The sequence below is a fragment of the Castor canadensis genome, chromosome 9 (genome assembly GCF_047511655.1).
Source record: "Castor canadensis chromosome 9, mCasCan1.hap1v2, whole genome shotgun sequence".
NCBI classification, from domain to species: Eukaryota; Metazoa; Chordata; class Mammalia; order Rodentia; family Castoridae; genus Castor; species Castor canadensis.
The window spans coordinates 19,354,351-19,369,579 of record NC_133394.1 but is presented as its reverse complement, the minus strand read 5'-3'; the positions used below and the strand labels follow the sequence as shown (position 1 = coordinate 19,369,579).

At 42.2% G+C, this 15,229-nt stretch overlaps 1 protein-coding gene across 1 annotated transcript; it reads left to right on the top strand.

Moving 5' to 3' along the window:
* Positions 1-646: 646 nt before the first annotated feature.
* Positions 647-1,057, top strand: LOC109701636 (large ribosomal subunit protein eL27-like). Its single transcript, XM_074041284.1, has one exon. It carries the CDS (start codon positions 647-649, stop codon positions 1,055-1,057), a length of 411 nt encoding a protein of 136 aa, XP_073897385.1.
* The last annotated feature ends 14,172 nt before the right edge of the window (positions 1,058-15,229 follow it).

The window sequence follows — 15,229 nt, the reverse complement described above, 5'->3', positions numbered from 1 at the left end:
ATGTGTGGAGTTTCCTATGGGAGATCTCACAAGGATGTTTATACTCGAATGCTTTTCTACAAGAGAGAAGAAAGAGCCTGGTGTCATCTGGATCAAAAGCATGAGCTTTTCATTAACTTGTGATGAATATATATATGTATCAAATCCACATCCACTTACAGAGGTGGAAATTACTCTCTTGGTTTATTGGACCAGGCAGGGCCCGTGAGTCTCATCGGTCCTTAACAGAGCTTCAACAACTCTGTAATTGAAGGAATTCTTCCAGGACCACAGCTATCCGTTAGCTTAGCCTTTCTAGTCCTTGGGATCCACACCAGGAAAATGAGGTGCAAACACAAATCAGATATTCCCCTGGGACTGATTTGCTGAGTGTTGCCTGGAGAGAAATCCTCCCTGGCATCTAACTTATGCTTGGAGGAAAACATGGAAGCCTCAGAGAACCATGCTGCTTTTTTACAGGAACAAAGCAATGCAAAAAAATCAAGCCTGTGATAAACTATTTTCCTCCCACCACTACTCTCTTAAGGTGGCATCTTCTTTGTTTGTTGGCCAGCCTCCATGTGAGAGAGCTTCACTCCAGTCTGCCCACCCTGCTACAGTTTCTGCTGAAGCTCTTTCTGCTGTGGGCCTGCTGGCTGCTGTCAAAATGGGCAAGTTCATGAAACCCGGAAAAGTGGTGCTGGTGCTAGCTGGACACTCCTCCAGATGCAAAGCCATCATCACTAAGAACATTGATGATCGCACCTCAGATCGTCCCTACAGCCATATTCTGGTGGCTGGAATTGACTGCTATCCCTACAATGTGATAGTTGAAATGGGCAAGAAGACAATTGCCAAAAGGTCAAAGATCAAGTCTTTCGTGAAAGTTTATAACTACAATCACCTTATGCCTACAAGGTACTCCGTGAATATCCCCTTAGACAAGACTGTTGTCAACAAGGATGTCTTCAGAGACCCAGCTCTTAAATGCAAAGCCAGATGGGAGATCAAGGTCAAGTTTGAGGAGAGATGCAAGACCAGCAAGAACAAGTGGTTCTTCCAGAAGCTTCGGTTTTAGATGGTTTTTTGTTGTTGTTGTTCCTGTCATTAAAAATAAGAAAAAAAAATAAGCTGCAGCTAACAAATCAGTTTTACATAAGTAGCAGAAGTCTGTACATAGATACCTATGAGAATGTGCGTGGATGTGTGCTCAGCACACAGGGGCTAGGAATGCCTCACATGACCCTGCAAAGAGAAAATAACATTAAGGCGGAGGCACCTTAAGTTAACACTGCTAATGTGCTACTCTGTGATTTGGGGAAAATGTTACAAAATTATCCAATTGATCACATGAAGAATATACATTCCAGAAGAGGCAAGGGAAAGATTTAAAAGAATAAAGGAGAACTTGGTATACTAGATTTTAAAATTTATTGTAGAGCTGCAAAAACGAAAACAGCATGGCACCAGCACAAGTGTAGACCAATGGAGCATAATGAAAGCATAGATCAAAGAAAGTCCCTAGGGTTTCTGTTGGGGTTGGGGGAAGCCCTCATGTGGGTATGTGTGTACGCATGTGTGTCTGATGTATTTTATGATGATGTCAGCATTGTGTGAGAGAGTAGTGACAGTGAACTTTAGACTGAGACACATTGGAACCTGGATTTGAGTTTCATTTCTCTCATTCCCTAGCTATACACTCTTGAGCCAGTTAATACTCTTATTGAATATTAATTACCTAAAATCTAATAGGGTGGTGATAGTATCTTTAAGGTGAGAACCAAATGGCATGCTACATGTGTCAATCAAGTTGTTTGATGACAAACAACCGAGACATACTCTCCTAATTGGGGTAAAAGAGGAATTCATTCAAGGCTATTGGTTCCTTACAGAATTTCTGAGAAAGGTGGACACCCAGACTTGAGAAGGAGAACAGGAAGGCTGAGCAGCATCTGGACCACAGCAATTCTTGTCACAAGAGCATGTGAGCCCCACCAACACCCCTGAACACTGGCCACCATAGCTAGCAATGCTGCACTTGCTCCCAGAAAGTAGATACCACAACCAGCACTCATCAGCATGGCCTTTGCTTTGCCTCAACAGACCCCTTTGTATAGTCCAGAGCGGGTCTATTGACTGGAGGCCCCTAAGTGCAGAGAAGGCTGGGAAAATAAGTTGTTAGTATCTTTAAGATTTGTAGTCAAAAAGCACCCCTTCCCAGCAAGATGCGTAAGAGGGAGAACTGACCAAACAAAAGAAAGAATTTCAGATTCTGAGCCACCTAAAAAATGCATAAGTCCATTACATAGTGTGAAAAATCTGACACATGACAGACATTCAGGAAATGGTGATAATGAATATTTTCACAAATTCTTAGAAGAAAGGAACAATCCATTATTCAACGAATGGTGTAGACATCATTAGTTACTTGGGATAGAAAAACACTCACAATTTACCCAAGTAAGTTTCAAGTGGATTACAGATTTAAAAGAGATTTTTAATCAAAGATGTAAATCTGTAAAAATATAACCCACCCCATGATGCTCATCAGTGCAGCCTATAATTCCATTAACTTAAACTCAGTGTATTTTCTAATAGCACCTCCTTTAGTTCTAGAAACATAAGGGAAACCTGCCACCCTATCTTTTAGACCCACACCCATGCCCAACTGCATCTGACCCCCTGTTAAAAATAAGATGTTGAAATAGCTTCCCTTGTGCTTGACTTCTGCAAGCCTCTCGTAGGTCTTTCAGTCAACACTGCAAGTGATATTATCAAGAGTGCTCTGCTCTCTTGGATTCTATATCTACACAAAATGTAAGTCTCAGGTAGGCAAGGGCCTTGTTTTACAGATTTTTTACTCTGTGGCACAACGCTTTCAATAAAGGAGGCTCTCAATTCATGATTGGGGAAGTAACCTGAATTGCTGTTTAGCTGTTTTGAAATGTCTGGTAACAACTTCAGCTTTGAGCACTAACTTAGGTAAAGTCATCTCTCTGATCCTCAATTTCTTTTCCTTTAAAAGAATAAGTGCTTACATTGCCTTGTCTCTCCCCAAACTTCACATACCATCAAGTATTGACCATTTCAGTCCTGATGAAACAATTCAGAGGAAACATAGATGGACGGCTTTCCAGAGCACATGTTATACCTTTTCATCTCCTGTCTATAACCATTGTTCCCAGTTTCCATTTGCCAATCCTATGTCTGGTTCTGAAAGACTAGTCAAAGATGAGTGAGGCTGGTCAGAATTTTTTCTCTTCTACCTGTGTTTCTTGTTGGTTCCATTTTTCTTCCTTATCTACTTCTTTTTATTTCGGTTAGAATAGGTATGTGACCTAAAAACCACAATTTCCTCATGGCATAGGTGTTTCTTGCTTTTTGGTGGCTATTTAGAAGATCTTGTTATTCTTTCTTTAAGTTGAGAGACACTTAAATGCAAATACTGCAAGTATGTCCAGTCTGCCCCACACGTCTTTAGAGTCTGTGTCCATGGGTTCAACCAATCGCAGATGGAAAATATTGGGGAAAAAACATTGTGTTTGTACTGAACATTACAGACTTTTTTCCTTTCATAGCATTTACATTGCATTAGGTATTAGAGGCAAAGGAGAGGTTATTTAAAGTATACAGGAGAATATGCAGAGGTTATATGGAAATATTGTGCCATTTTATTTGAGAGACTTGAGTGTCCACATATCTGTGATGGGTCCTGAAACCATCCCCCCATGGATGTAGAGGAACACTGTGTATTATAATTGTTCCTAAGAAGCTTTTTGTTGTTGTTGTTTTTGGAGGTTTTTGTAGGGACTGGGATTTGAACTCAGGGCTTCCTGCTTGCAAAGCAGGCACTCTATCACTTGAGCCAAACTTCCAGTCTAATTGTTCCTATTGCAAAAAGAAAAAGAAAAACTCCTCTTCTTGTGTGCATAATACTTTCATTTTTAAATATTTACAGCAAAAAAGAATCTCTTTTAGTCATGATACAACCATAAATATAAGGATTTACCGTCTGAAAAATTCTACTCAGCTCCAGATCTGAAAAAAGACTATTCATCTAATCCATCTTTGAGAATGAAAAGGACAAAAAGCCAGTGCCTTTTAGTAAAACTCTTTCATATTTTATTTGCTAATGTACACCTGAATTCTAAATTAAGGACATGCTTACAAGAAAGGTTAGGAAGTTATTCACACCAATCTATTAGTAAGTCTGCTTCTGATTGAACTTTTAAATAACTTTTGATAATTAGTGCATCTTGGCTTTTGGATTTCAAATAAGATGAAAGAATTCACTTTGTTTTTGATTTAGAATTATTCCAAACTTAGCTCAGATAAAAATTCTTCCCAATGAGGCAAACATTTAGGGAGCTCCTTAATTCTCACAAGGAAAAGCCATGGTGACCATAAACTCCCATTACCAAGTGATCAAAGTGTTAAACTGTATTTGTAATTAGGTCAGGGGTCAGCACTTTTTATATAAAGTGATAGAGAGTAAAACTTTTCAACTTTGCAACTATATGATCTCTGCATGACCTCTCAACTCTATACAGCATGCAGTGCAGAAAGCAGTCATAGAAAATTCATACTGAGTGTGGCTATGTTTCAATAAAGCTTTATTTATAAACTCTGAAATTTGTGTTCCATATAATTTTTATGTGATATGAAATACAATTCTTTTGATTTATTTTTTATCAAAATTAAAGCGCTATTGCTCAATAAGTCATATCAAAATTGATAGCGGGCCAGATTTAGTCGGTGCGCCACAGTTTACTGATCTTGCGTTGGATGAATTAGAGATAGATTTCGGAAGAATTTTCACTAAAGAATGTATAGCATTGAGTCCCAAGCCTTGACTTCCATAGGTCAGGCCCAAATGTCTTCAATTTCTGCTATACACTCATTAAAAAGAGGACGTAGCTTTATGTAACAATGGTGACGGCTTCTAAGGCACATATGTGCAATAAGCCCTCATTTGTGGTTAACAAAGAATTAAATATCTGCTATTTGCAAATATCTCATGAGAAAGAGTAGCTGCCTCCATAGGAGAAAATTAGAGGATAAAGGAGGACAAGACTGGACAGGTGACTTAATTTTCACCATATAGCATCTTCCACCCTCTGACTACTGCACAACTTAAGCTAACTATAAATAATTAATTAGTTTTTTAAATATATAATGGTGAAAGGAATGACTAGAGGAAAGTTAAAGCTGCCCCTTAATAGACTCCATGTTAAAAGACAGGCCTGTGGGCTGAAGGTTTAGCTCAGTGATACAGTGCTTACCATAAATACACAAGGCACTCAGTTTGATTCTCAGTCAGTACTGCAAAACAAATTAAAAAAAAAAAAAAGGACAGGGGCCTATATTGCCAAATCTGGAAATATTTTTTGGTTTTTGGTGGTACTGGGTTTTGAACTCAAGCCTTGCACTTGCTAGGCAGGTGGTCCACTTGAGCCATGCCTTCTTTTTTTTTTTGCTTTAATTATTTTTTGGCTAGGTTCTTGTGCTTTTTGCCTGGGGCAGGCCTCAGTCCATGATCCTCCCACCTACATATACCTGGGATTATAGGCCTGTACAGCCACGCCCAGTTTGTTTGTTGAGACAAGGTTTCACTAACTTTTTGCCTGAGCACGGCTTGAACTGCAATCCTCTGAGTAGCTGGGATTACAGATGTGAGCCACCACTTTTTTTTTTTTTTTTGACAGTACTTGGGCCTCACCCTTGCTAGGCAAGCACTTTATCACTCAAACCACACCCCAGTCCAAAATCTAGACATGTTTATTAAGATGGTCTCTAGCTGATGGAAAGAACTTGAACCAATAACCAATGGGTACAAGGATGGGAGAGGTGAGCATCTTTTACAAGTGCAGAGGATACAGAGGATTTTCAGCACAAGATGTCTCTTTAAATGCAGAGATGTTGGCCTTTTTACAACTTCAGCCTCAAATGAATACTTTAAATCTCCTCCTGACATAAAGAATTTTAGAAAGGAAAAAATATACACACCAGTATATAAAAGCAGGCCCAGTAACACTTGCTAATTAATTCATTAATTAGGACATTAATTAGCATTTCCCTACCTGAAAACCACTAGATTAGCAGGACACCTGGTCCCAGGTGCTCTGGAATCAGGGTTACCCTGACCAGTGTGGATCCCGAACAAGAGTACAGACAGAGGTGTCACTTATGAGCCATTCACTTCTCTTCCCACCCTTCCCCACACATCACAAGAGCCTGCCTGTATCCCAGCATGTGGACCCCACAGTGCATGTATCCAAACTCAATCCACTCCACCTGCACCCAGCTCAAAGATCTGCTCCTAGGCCCTCTATGAGGCCAGGATATGCACTATGAAAAGCCTGGGGCAGGGAATTTTGGATGCCTACAGCTCAGGAACCTAAAAGCTGGTCTAAAAGAGATACTGGATTATGGTTGGGCAATTATCTTTGGTGAAGCAACTTTCCCTAAACAAGGGCATAAAGAAGTACTGCCTGTTTAAAGGGACTGCTGACCAAGAAGGTTAAAGACTATGCAAGAGTATAGGGCCTGTACTTTCATTAGAACATTGATTAATTGAATTAAATAAGTAAATGACAGGAAGGAAGGGAGGGAGGGAGAGGAAGGAAGGGAAGGAGGGAGTTAGTTGCATTAGTTTTCAATTGCTGTGATAAAATACCTGAGAAAACCACCTTGGAAGAGAGATTTATTGTGGCTCACAGTTTCAGAAGTTTCATGTATAGTTACGTGGTCCTGTTGCTTTTGGCCTGTGGCAGCACAGTACCGCATGGATGAGCACATGGTAGGGAAGGTCTGTTTACCTCACGGCTGCCAGGAAGCAAAGAGAGAGAGGAAGCGGATGCGATCTCAAGGGTATACCTCTAATGACCTAACTTCCTCCCACTAGGCCTCACCTCCTAAAGATTCCATGCAATAATCCCATAGGCTAAGGAGCAGACCTTCAACACGTGGGCCTTCAGGGGACACTGAAGATTCAAACAAAAGCAGAAGGGAAGGAAGGAGGCTGTGCTAACCTGTCTAACAAGGCCTCCTAATGGCATAGAGGCTTTGGAATGGGTCCAGAGCTAAAAATTAAAAAAAATGTTTGAGGTAGGGTCTCACTATGTAACCCAGGCTGGACTTGAACTCACACAGCCTCCCAAGGGCTGCTATTACAGATGTATACAACCATACATGGTTCAAAACACCTTTTAAGATTTTTTTTAAGCTTAAAATTTCATACTATTCTCCCCCATGCTGTTCATATTGTTTTAACATTTAAAATCTTAGCTTATCACTTACAGCAATTGAACATTTTGCCAAAAATCATTCATTAAAAGCAATGACCCAGGAGACACACTCTGTTCACCTGTTGCTGTCAGTTGCTGCCAGCACCTTATTGAGCAACCCAGTCTAAAATCACAATGTGACAAACTCTATAGCCCAAGCAGAAATGCCACAGAGCCCCCAAAATGCTCTGATTTCCAGGGCAGGTCTCAGCTGTGAAAATGGGACACATATAATACTGGAGCACAGGCAAGAGGTTCTTTGATGAGGAGGAGATTGGCTTGCATCTGCAATAATTTTAGGTGAGTCCCCTGTGGTTTATTTCCTTGGTGGGAAAATAACTCTCACACAATAAAATAAGACAATATTTTGGAAAGTATCTAGAAGAGTCCTGGCCTACAGAAGGTCTTCAATGAATGGACAGAATCCTGATTTGAATCTGAAGTCTACATGATGGTTTTTATCAATGAATGTTTCTGGTGGTTTAGAACAGGATTTGACAAACTGTAATTCATAAGCCAACCTCAAAACTTGGTTGAGAGAGAGGAAGGAAAGGGAAAGAAATGGAAAGGAGAGGTTGGAAGGGAAGGAAAAGAACAGGGAAGGGAAGAGTCATGCAGCAGAGGCCATATTTGGACCCACTAAGCCTAGACTATTTACTACTTGAGCCTTTACAAAGTTTGCTGATGCTAGGCTTTAAAACAACCATGAGGGCTAAAAATACTTTAGAAGTTCAGGCCCTGAAAGTAAGGAGGGAGCAGACTGAGGCAGTATTAGTCAGTTATTTTTGCAATTTTGCTGCATAACAAGCTGCCCCAATTTTCCTTGTCTAAAACTAACACCTTCCTAATATTTTACATATCCGCGGATGTGCTGAGCTCAGTAAGAGCATCTCTACTGACCTTGGCTGACTCACTCGTGGGTTAGTGAGACAACAGTGGCAGGTCTAGTCTGGGCAAGTCTGCGCTATACTACAGGTCTCACTCTGGATCCCCTCTACTGTCTTAGCCTTCCTTGACCAGTGGGCTGGCCAAGACATGCTCCTCTTGTGACAGTAGCAGAGGCCAAAAGAGAGTGGAAACACATGATAGGCCTTAGGAGCCTAAACTCAAAACTAACTCATTGCTACATACTATAGCAGGCACTTACGCTGCTTTAGCTGAACAGCACTGGCTCCTTACTTGGGCCCATGAATTAACTGGAAGCAGGATAAAGGTTTGGCACCCGAGCCTCCATTTTGTATCTGTGCCCTTTGCTCTGAGCATTCCCTCATTACCAACCTCTGTATGCCATTGGTCAAAGCAGGCCACATGGCAGAGCCCAAGGGCAGCAGCAGCGAGGAGCTGCCCAGTCATGTGGCAAGGGTATGAATGGGGAGGGTGGGGAATTTGGGCCAAGAATGCAAATTGAAATTCAATTCAATATTTACCAAGCACTGAGTCCAGGCCTCTGGGTGCTGGGGATTTCTCAGCAAGCCAGACTGACCTTGGAGCTCAGCTCTAATGGGTGTAGGAAGGGTGTAACATCCAACACACACACATACCCCTTACCCACCTTGCTCCGTTTCACTGGGGGATGAGTGGCTGGCACATTGGTTCCTGGAGGGCAGGGGTCATCTGGCCATGGCCAGTTTTATGCCCCAGTATTCAGCACAGGACTCTGGGCAAGGTAGCGCTCAATAGCAAATGAGGAAGAGGGGACGGAGGGATGGAGGGAGGGAAGGAAGAATCTTCTCTTTCTCCTTTCTGGAAACCACTGAATGTCTGTCATTTCATCTATAGATGGAAAGGAATGAAATGACAGAAATTCAGATCTCCAGATTAGCAGCCGATGCAAAGCTGGAACACAGAGCAGATGACAAGTGACAGTGAAACTGGGTTTCAGAGAATTTTAATCATTTGGGCGAAAGAGTCCACAGATGGTACACACTACTCAGTGTAGAAAAATGGGTCATCGCTCCCAGACCAGTTGCCATGCAGCCTGAAAGATGTGTGGGAGGAGCAGGGCACCGATATGCGACAGGCCGGTTGGGGAAGGGTTTAGGCTGATTGGTAGAGACGGTCACACAGCACCCAGGCGGCCCACACCCATGGCAGGACCACAAATGTAACTCAGAGGGAGAGCTGTGCACAATGAGCTCTTGACCTTCGCCCTCCCCGGGTGGAACAAGGGCAGTCCACTGCACAGCAGAGAGAACTTGGTGAGTGAGCTCAGTACTGCTGCCACCCTGAGGCTGTGGAGAGCCCAAGTCCACTGTGCTGAGGTGGCCTTGAGTGACCACACAATTGCTCTGCACAGGGAGGTGTTTATTACAGCCCTGGCTTTGCTTCCTGGGAAAGGTCACCTACCTCAGTTTCTCCATCTGTGAAGTAAACATTAAGATATTTGAGCTGCTTAGCTCATAGAATTTTAGTGAGGATTGAAAGAATTAGCTAGTGCAAAAAAAAAAAAAAACAAGAAAATGTCAGCCATCGTTCAAAATAAGGCCAATTCAGTGAAGAGGAGTAGGATTTGTCTCATCTTAACAAGCCAATGATCCTCTGATTTGGGGGAAGGGATAGAATAGATGGAGGGTAAAGACATTTTCAGAATCGTGAAAGGAGTTGTTTGCAAAGTTGAAAGGAAAACAGCTTTCGTGCCAGGGAGAAAATATACCTGTGAGTAATGATTTTTCAAAGCTTGGGGAGTGAAAGTTTCAGAGGCCCAAGTTATCCCAGGAGGATAATAAATATGGGAAATCAGCTACTCTTGAAGGTAATTGAACCAAAGAGTGACTGGATCCAAAACACACATACATCCCTTCCGAATGAAACAGAATAGAGAGAGTAAGGAAAAGTGGAGTGAGCAAGACCAGTGTTCAAATGGCAAATGCATTCTTTTTCTCAAATGACCATGACCTCAGACATGGAGTAACACAGATTGTCCCTGGCTTACTCCCCTGCCACCTGCAAAAGCATCTGGCTACACTGGCACAGGTACTGACTTTGAGGAAGTTGAGCTTTCCTGTGATAGCACCAAGGTTCTTCCAGAATCATCATCTGCCACTACTTTTTTTTTCCAGCCTACCTCTTCCTCTCTCTGACCTATGAGACACTAAGAGAAGGAGGGATAAGAGATGGGGTATCACTGTGATGTGGAAACAACTTTCTACATCCACTGGGCTGAAAGCAACAGCAACAAAATTTATGTACTCCATGAAAATATAGAATGGGTAATAAAACTAGATAAATCATTTCTCTTTATAAAGCAAATTTTCAACCGCCACCCAGAGCTTAACATATAAGAAGCCAGCTTTTCACCTAGGTACCTCGTCCCTGAAAATGACAGGCTTGACTGCCTCTGAGAATTATGCAAATTCAGGTCATATTTATACATTTGGGTGATACATCAAGTATCAGGAGGTGTCTCCAGGCATTAGTTAGAAGGCCTCTAAAAGCAATGAGACTTTTATAGGGTTGTAGACAAAATGGTGATTTTCCGTAAATCCTGTCTGAGTCACACAATAGGCCAAGAGCAATTACCATTAATTAAACGATCCCCGTAAAGTGGTTGCTTGGTTGGCATATTGATAACCTCTAAATGCACTTAGCCTGCTTGATTCTTAAGGGTCTCCCTTCAACTGCATCCAGGGCACTGGGCAGGCTTCTGCTGCCCAGGACAACTGCACACACACGTGTGACACCACTCAGCTCCAACACAATCTTGTGGACCTCTACTCAGCACCCTGAGATGTATACAGAAGAATGACCTGGAAATCACATTAACACTAGACTCTGATTCAATAGGTCAAGAGGCCTGCGTTTCTAAAAACTCTCTGATTGAGGATGCCAGGTCACTTGTCCCAGTCATACTCTGAGGAGCTATATTGTGCCAATACCCCCAGGTGAAGTAGCCAGGATTAGGGATACAGAAATCAACACGCCAAATCCTGGACACTCCAAAGAGCTGGCCTTCCCAACTGCTTTTCCAGTCCTCAGGGAAATATGAGTGGTGAGAAACAAGCAAGCATATATTATGCAGACACTATAGTTAACCCCAAAGTCACCCTGGATTCCAGACACCCAATCTTCTCTTGAAAGGAGCAGAGATAGAAACCTCTTCAGAGAAAGATGAGTCTAGAAACATCAACCCTCGGGCCTCTAGTTTGCAACTGCCTCCCTTTTCAAGTAATCACCTGGGAAAAGCCATGCCCCACTATTATGAGCAACTTGGAGGGTCTTTATCCAAGGTTTGAAGGAGTAGAAACCAGAAGATGAGCCAGAACTCTTGTCCTTTGGGCCCCATGACTTTAACATGGGGCACAAGACAGGAAGTGGATTGACAGGTTGTACATGACCAACAATGAGGTCAGGATGGAGAGCGGGTCCTACCCAGGACAGAATCTGTATGTGTATACGGACAGAAGGGGCAGGAAGAATGTGAGGAGTGAGGGCAACGCCAACGAACAAGGGTCAAACCTTTGAAAAAATAGTTCAAGAAGCTTTGGCAGGGACTTACTGACTGTGGAGTGGTGACAGCCATGAGGAGGTGACCCAAGTGTGGCAGCCAACAGAAGGAAAGAGCACTTGGTCAGGGCAGACAGAGAATGTAGAGAAAATAGTAGGGGGAGAAGGAGAAAGAAGTCAGGAGGCTGTTAGGGCCCATCCCAGGGAGCAGATGTGAGGTTTGTAGCAGTCCTATAAAAGTGTAGGCCAATCAGACATAAAATTACATTATGATGTTATAACACTGTGACTGCAGACAGCATCCATAGCAATGTGTTGTCTGTGGAAAGATTCCATTTTAATTCAGTAATGATGTGATTGAAATCAAAAGTGTCCTGGGCCCACAGGAAGGGACCTGTGTACTTAAAGCACCCCTAGCAATTTCCTGATCCAAAATAAATTAGAGTATGGATATATTGGGGAAGGAAAAGGGGAATGTTCACTCCTGTGGATGAGGTCTTAGAAAAGGAAGTCGCCAGAGGAGTGGGAAAAGGGCCAGGGATTTTACACAGAGAATTCTTGGGATTCCTTAGAGACTGTAGTCATCTGACCAAGAAATGTGCCCTTGAGTCTGTGGCCTTTCCTTTTTTTTCTCTGACACCCTTCCTCCACAGCATTTTCAATGCAACTCAAGCCAAGTTGGCTATTTATAGAGCAAGAACATTTTTACCACAGGGTGTGGGGTTTAATTTAAAGAGACCTCAAAGAGCGAGGGGCAGATGGCTGAGCAGGCAGTACCTCGGTGACCTTGGCAGGGGCACCAGAATCCACTCCCACATCCCGAGTTTCACAGACCCAGAAATGTTCTCTGTGAATGACCTGGGGTGATGGAGCTTCCAGGAAATTGAGACACCAGGTGCCTGCTTATTAATTTCCAGTGCATCCATGGTTGGCTGGGAATGGTAACAGTTGTCAGTTCAAGTGATCCTTTCTAGAAGGTTGTTCACTTGGGTATGGAAGATCCCAAAGCAGAGAGAGAAGGAAGAAGAGGAGGAATGGAGTAAGGGGAGAGGAAGAAAGGAAGGGAAGGAGGGAAGGAGGGAGGAAGGAAGGAAATCCCAAAACACTCCTTCCTTACTCAACCCATACTGGGAGAATGACCAATTCTTGCTTATCCCACACTACCTTTTCAGACCACCCTCCTGTTGGCACACCTTTTCTTTAACGGGTTATTTTATTGATTTCCTAGGGCTGCCATAACTGGGTGGCTTAAAAACAGAACTGCATTGTCTGGAGACTACAGGTCAGAAATAAAGTGGGGCACTTCCTCTGAATTCTGTAGCCTTGTCCCTTCCTAACTTGTAGTAGTGTGCTGGCAATCTTTGCATTCCTTGGCTTCTCACTGGAAACTCTCGTCTCTGCTTTCTCTGTCCCATGGTGTTCTTCCTATGCAGCCATCTGTAAGTCAGGGCCCTCACCAGGAGCCAAGCAAGCAAGATACGCTGCAGTCCTGAACTAGAAGAAGACAGAGAGGTTTTCTCTCTCTCTCTCTCTCTCTCTCTCTCTCTGTGTGTGTGTGTGTGTGTGTGTGTGTGTGTGTGTTTTAGAGCTAGATTAACAGAATTTAAGAGACTTGAGAAATGAAGAGGAGGTGTCAAATATGACTTCAAAGTTCCTACTAACTTGGGTGACTGAGAAGATGGTGGTGTTGAGATTAGGAACACAGGAGGAGAAACAGATTTTGTGGAGGACATAATGAGGTTTTGGACATTGAAATTTGAGGTGCCATGGGACATGTGCTTAGAGGTATCCAAGGAGCTGATAAAAATGGATTTCTGTCTCTCAATAAAGGAGTTGTGCTCCTTATAGAAAGGTTTGGGAATAACCAAAAATGTAAGTGATAACAGAATTCATGAAAGCAAGTAGGAGGATCTAGGAAGAATACAAAGAGGGCTGGAAGCAGGAACCGAGGATAAATAACTATTTAAGGGATACAAGAGGTGGGGAAAGTTATCAAAGATGCTAAGAATGAACCATTGGTGAATCAGAAGAAACACAGGTGAGGAATCAGAGAAACACGGGGCTCCTCTGAGACTGACTCCAATCAGCCAATGGAAACCACATGTACAAAACAGGCATGTGATATGAAGAAGCATTAAATTGTGAATATATTATATTATTAATAAAATTGTTTAATACTAATTGTTAAATTATTATGGAAGAGTAAATATTATAGAATAGTTATAGAATATTAACTATTATAGAGGAGTAACTATAAAGAAAGGAAACTCTAAAGTTTGTCCAAAAACTGAAGGAGAATATTCAAGGAGAGATAAACTTGGGAGGGAAATTCAGAACTTACTGAAAAATATATACGTAAAGTAGGAAAGTTTGCTCTTCCCATGGATGAAGGATTTATTATTTGCCAAATAATAAGATATTTAAAATAAAGGGAATGATTGATATTTTCAAATGTTTGAAAGAGGTCCAGTAATCAGAAGGAAAGGTGGGGAAGGCAGGGGAAGGGAAGGGTAGAGAGGAGAGGGGATATCTTTGGCAATCTCTGGGGTAAATGATAAATAATATAAAGAATAATACTTTGTTTTAAAACAACTATGAATGTGTCATGGAGCTGAAGTAAATATTAGCATAAAATTTAAAGATTAAAAGGAGAATTCAAGATAGTGTTTTCAGGTACTCATAGAACTGGAGTGTAGCACATGCATTCTTCTCTCCTGCCACTAGGGGCACTGTGTTGGGACAGTCTGGGCATCTGAGTTCTGTGCACTCCAAAGAAAGCAAATCCATCTACCTGAGAAAGTGCTCAGAAATCTCAGCTGAACAAACTACCCCATGAGTCCAAGTTCCAATCAAGGAATTTAGAGCCATAGGCAAGGCCAGGGAATTTTTTTTTTGAGAAAAAAAATTGGGAGAAAATTTGGCAGGACTCATGAATCTTTTTACTTCCCAGGATTTTTTTTCTTCTGTAAAGGGAGACTATTCTATTGTACAAAATGCCTTTTCTACTGTAAAGGAAAAGAAACACCCTTCCACTGGCTTACTGAGAATTCAATGAGTGACCCTCTGGTCCTTTGGGAAGTCATCCCAGTAACTCTTGGGTCAGGAGTGACCTGTCACTTTCTGTCTAATAATATAGTATATCATTCTCTGAGTCCTGTTGATTGAAAATGGCCCCTGCTGTTTCAAAACCTTTTTTCTTTACAAAATATAGTTCCTTGATTCATCACTTCTTTAAGAGAAAGTCCAGAACATTTGTACAACCCCTGTGGCTGGTAACTTCAGGGTCTGTTTGCTTCCTGGGGCGGGATGAATGATCTCAGAGGTTCTCTCTGTGTTCCATGGTTTCTGAGTGTCTGAAAAGTTGCCTCACCTAATGTGACAGACTGCTCTTTGCATTGATGGCTCTCAAAGAAACCCCCTTCCTGGTGGTCATGCCCTCGGGTATGCCCTCTAGGCTAGGACTGTGACTTGTTTTAACCAAAAGAAGGTGGTGGAAGGGCAACTTATTCTCCTGCATTCTT

What these genes read in the sequence shown, in the direction of transcription:
- LOC109701636 (XM_074041284.1), top strand. Translation starts at nt 647, where the DNA reads ATGGGCAAGTTCATGAAACCCGGAAAAGTGGTGCTGGTGCTAGCTGGA.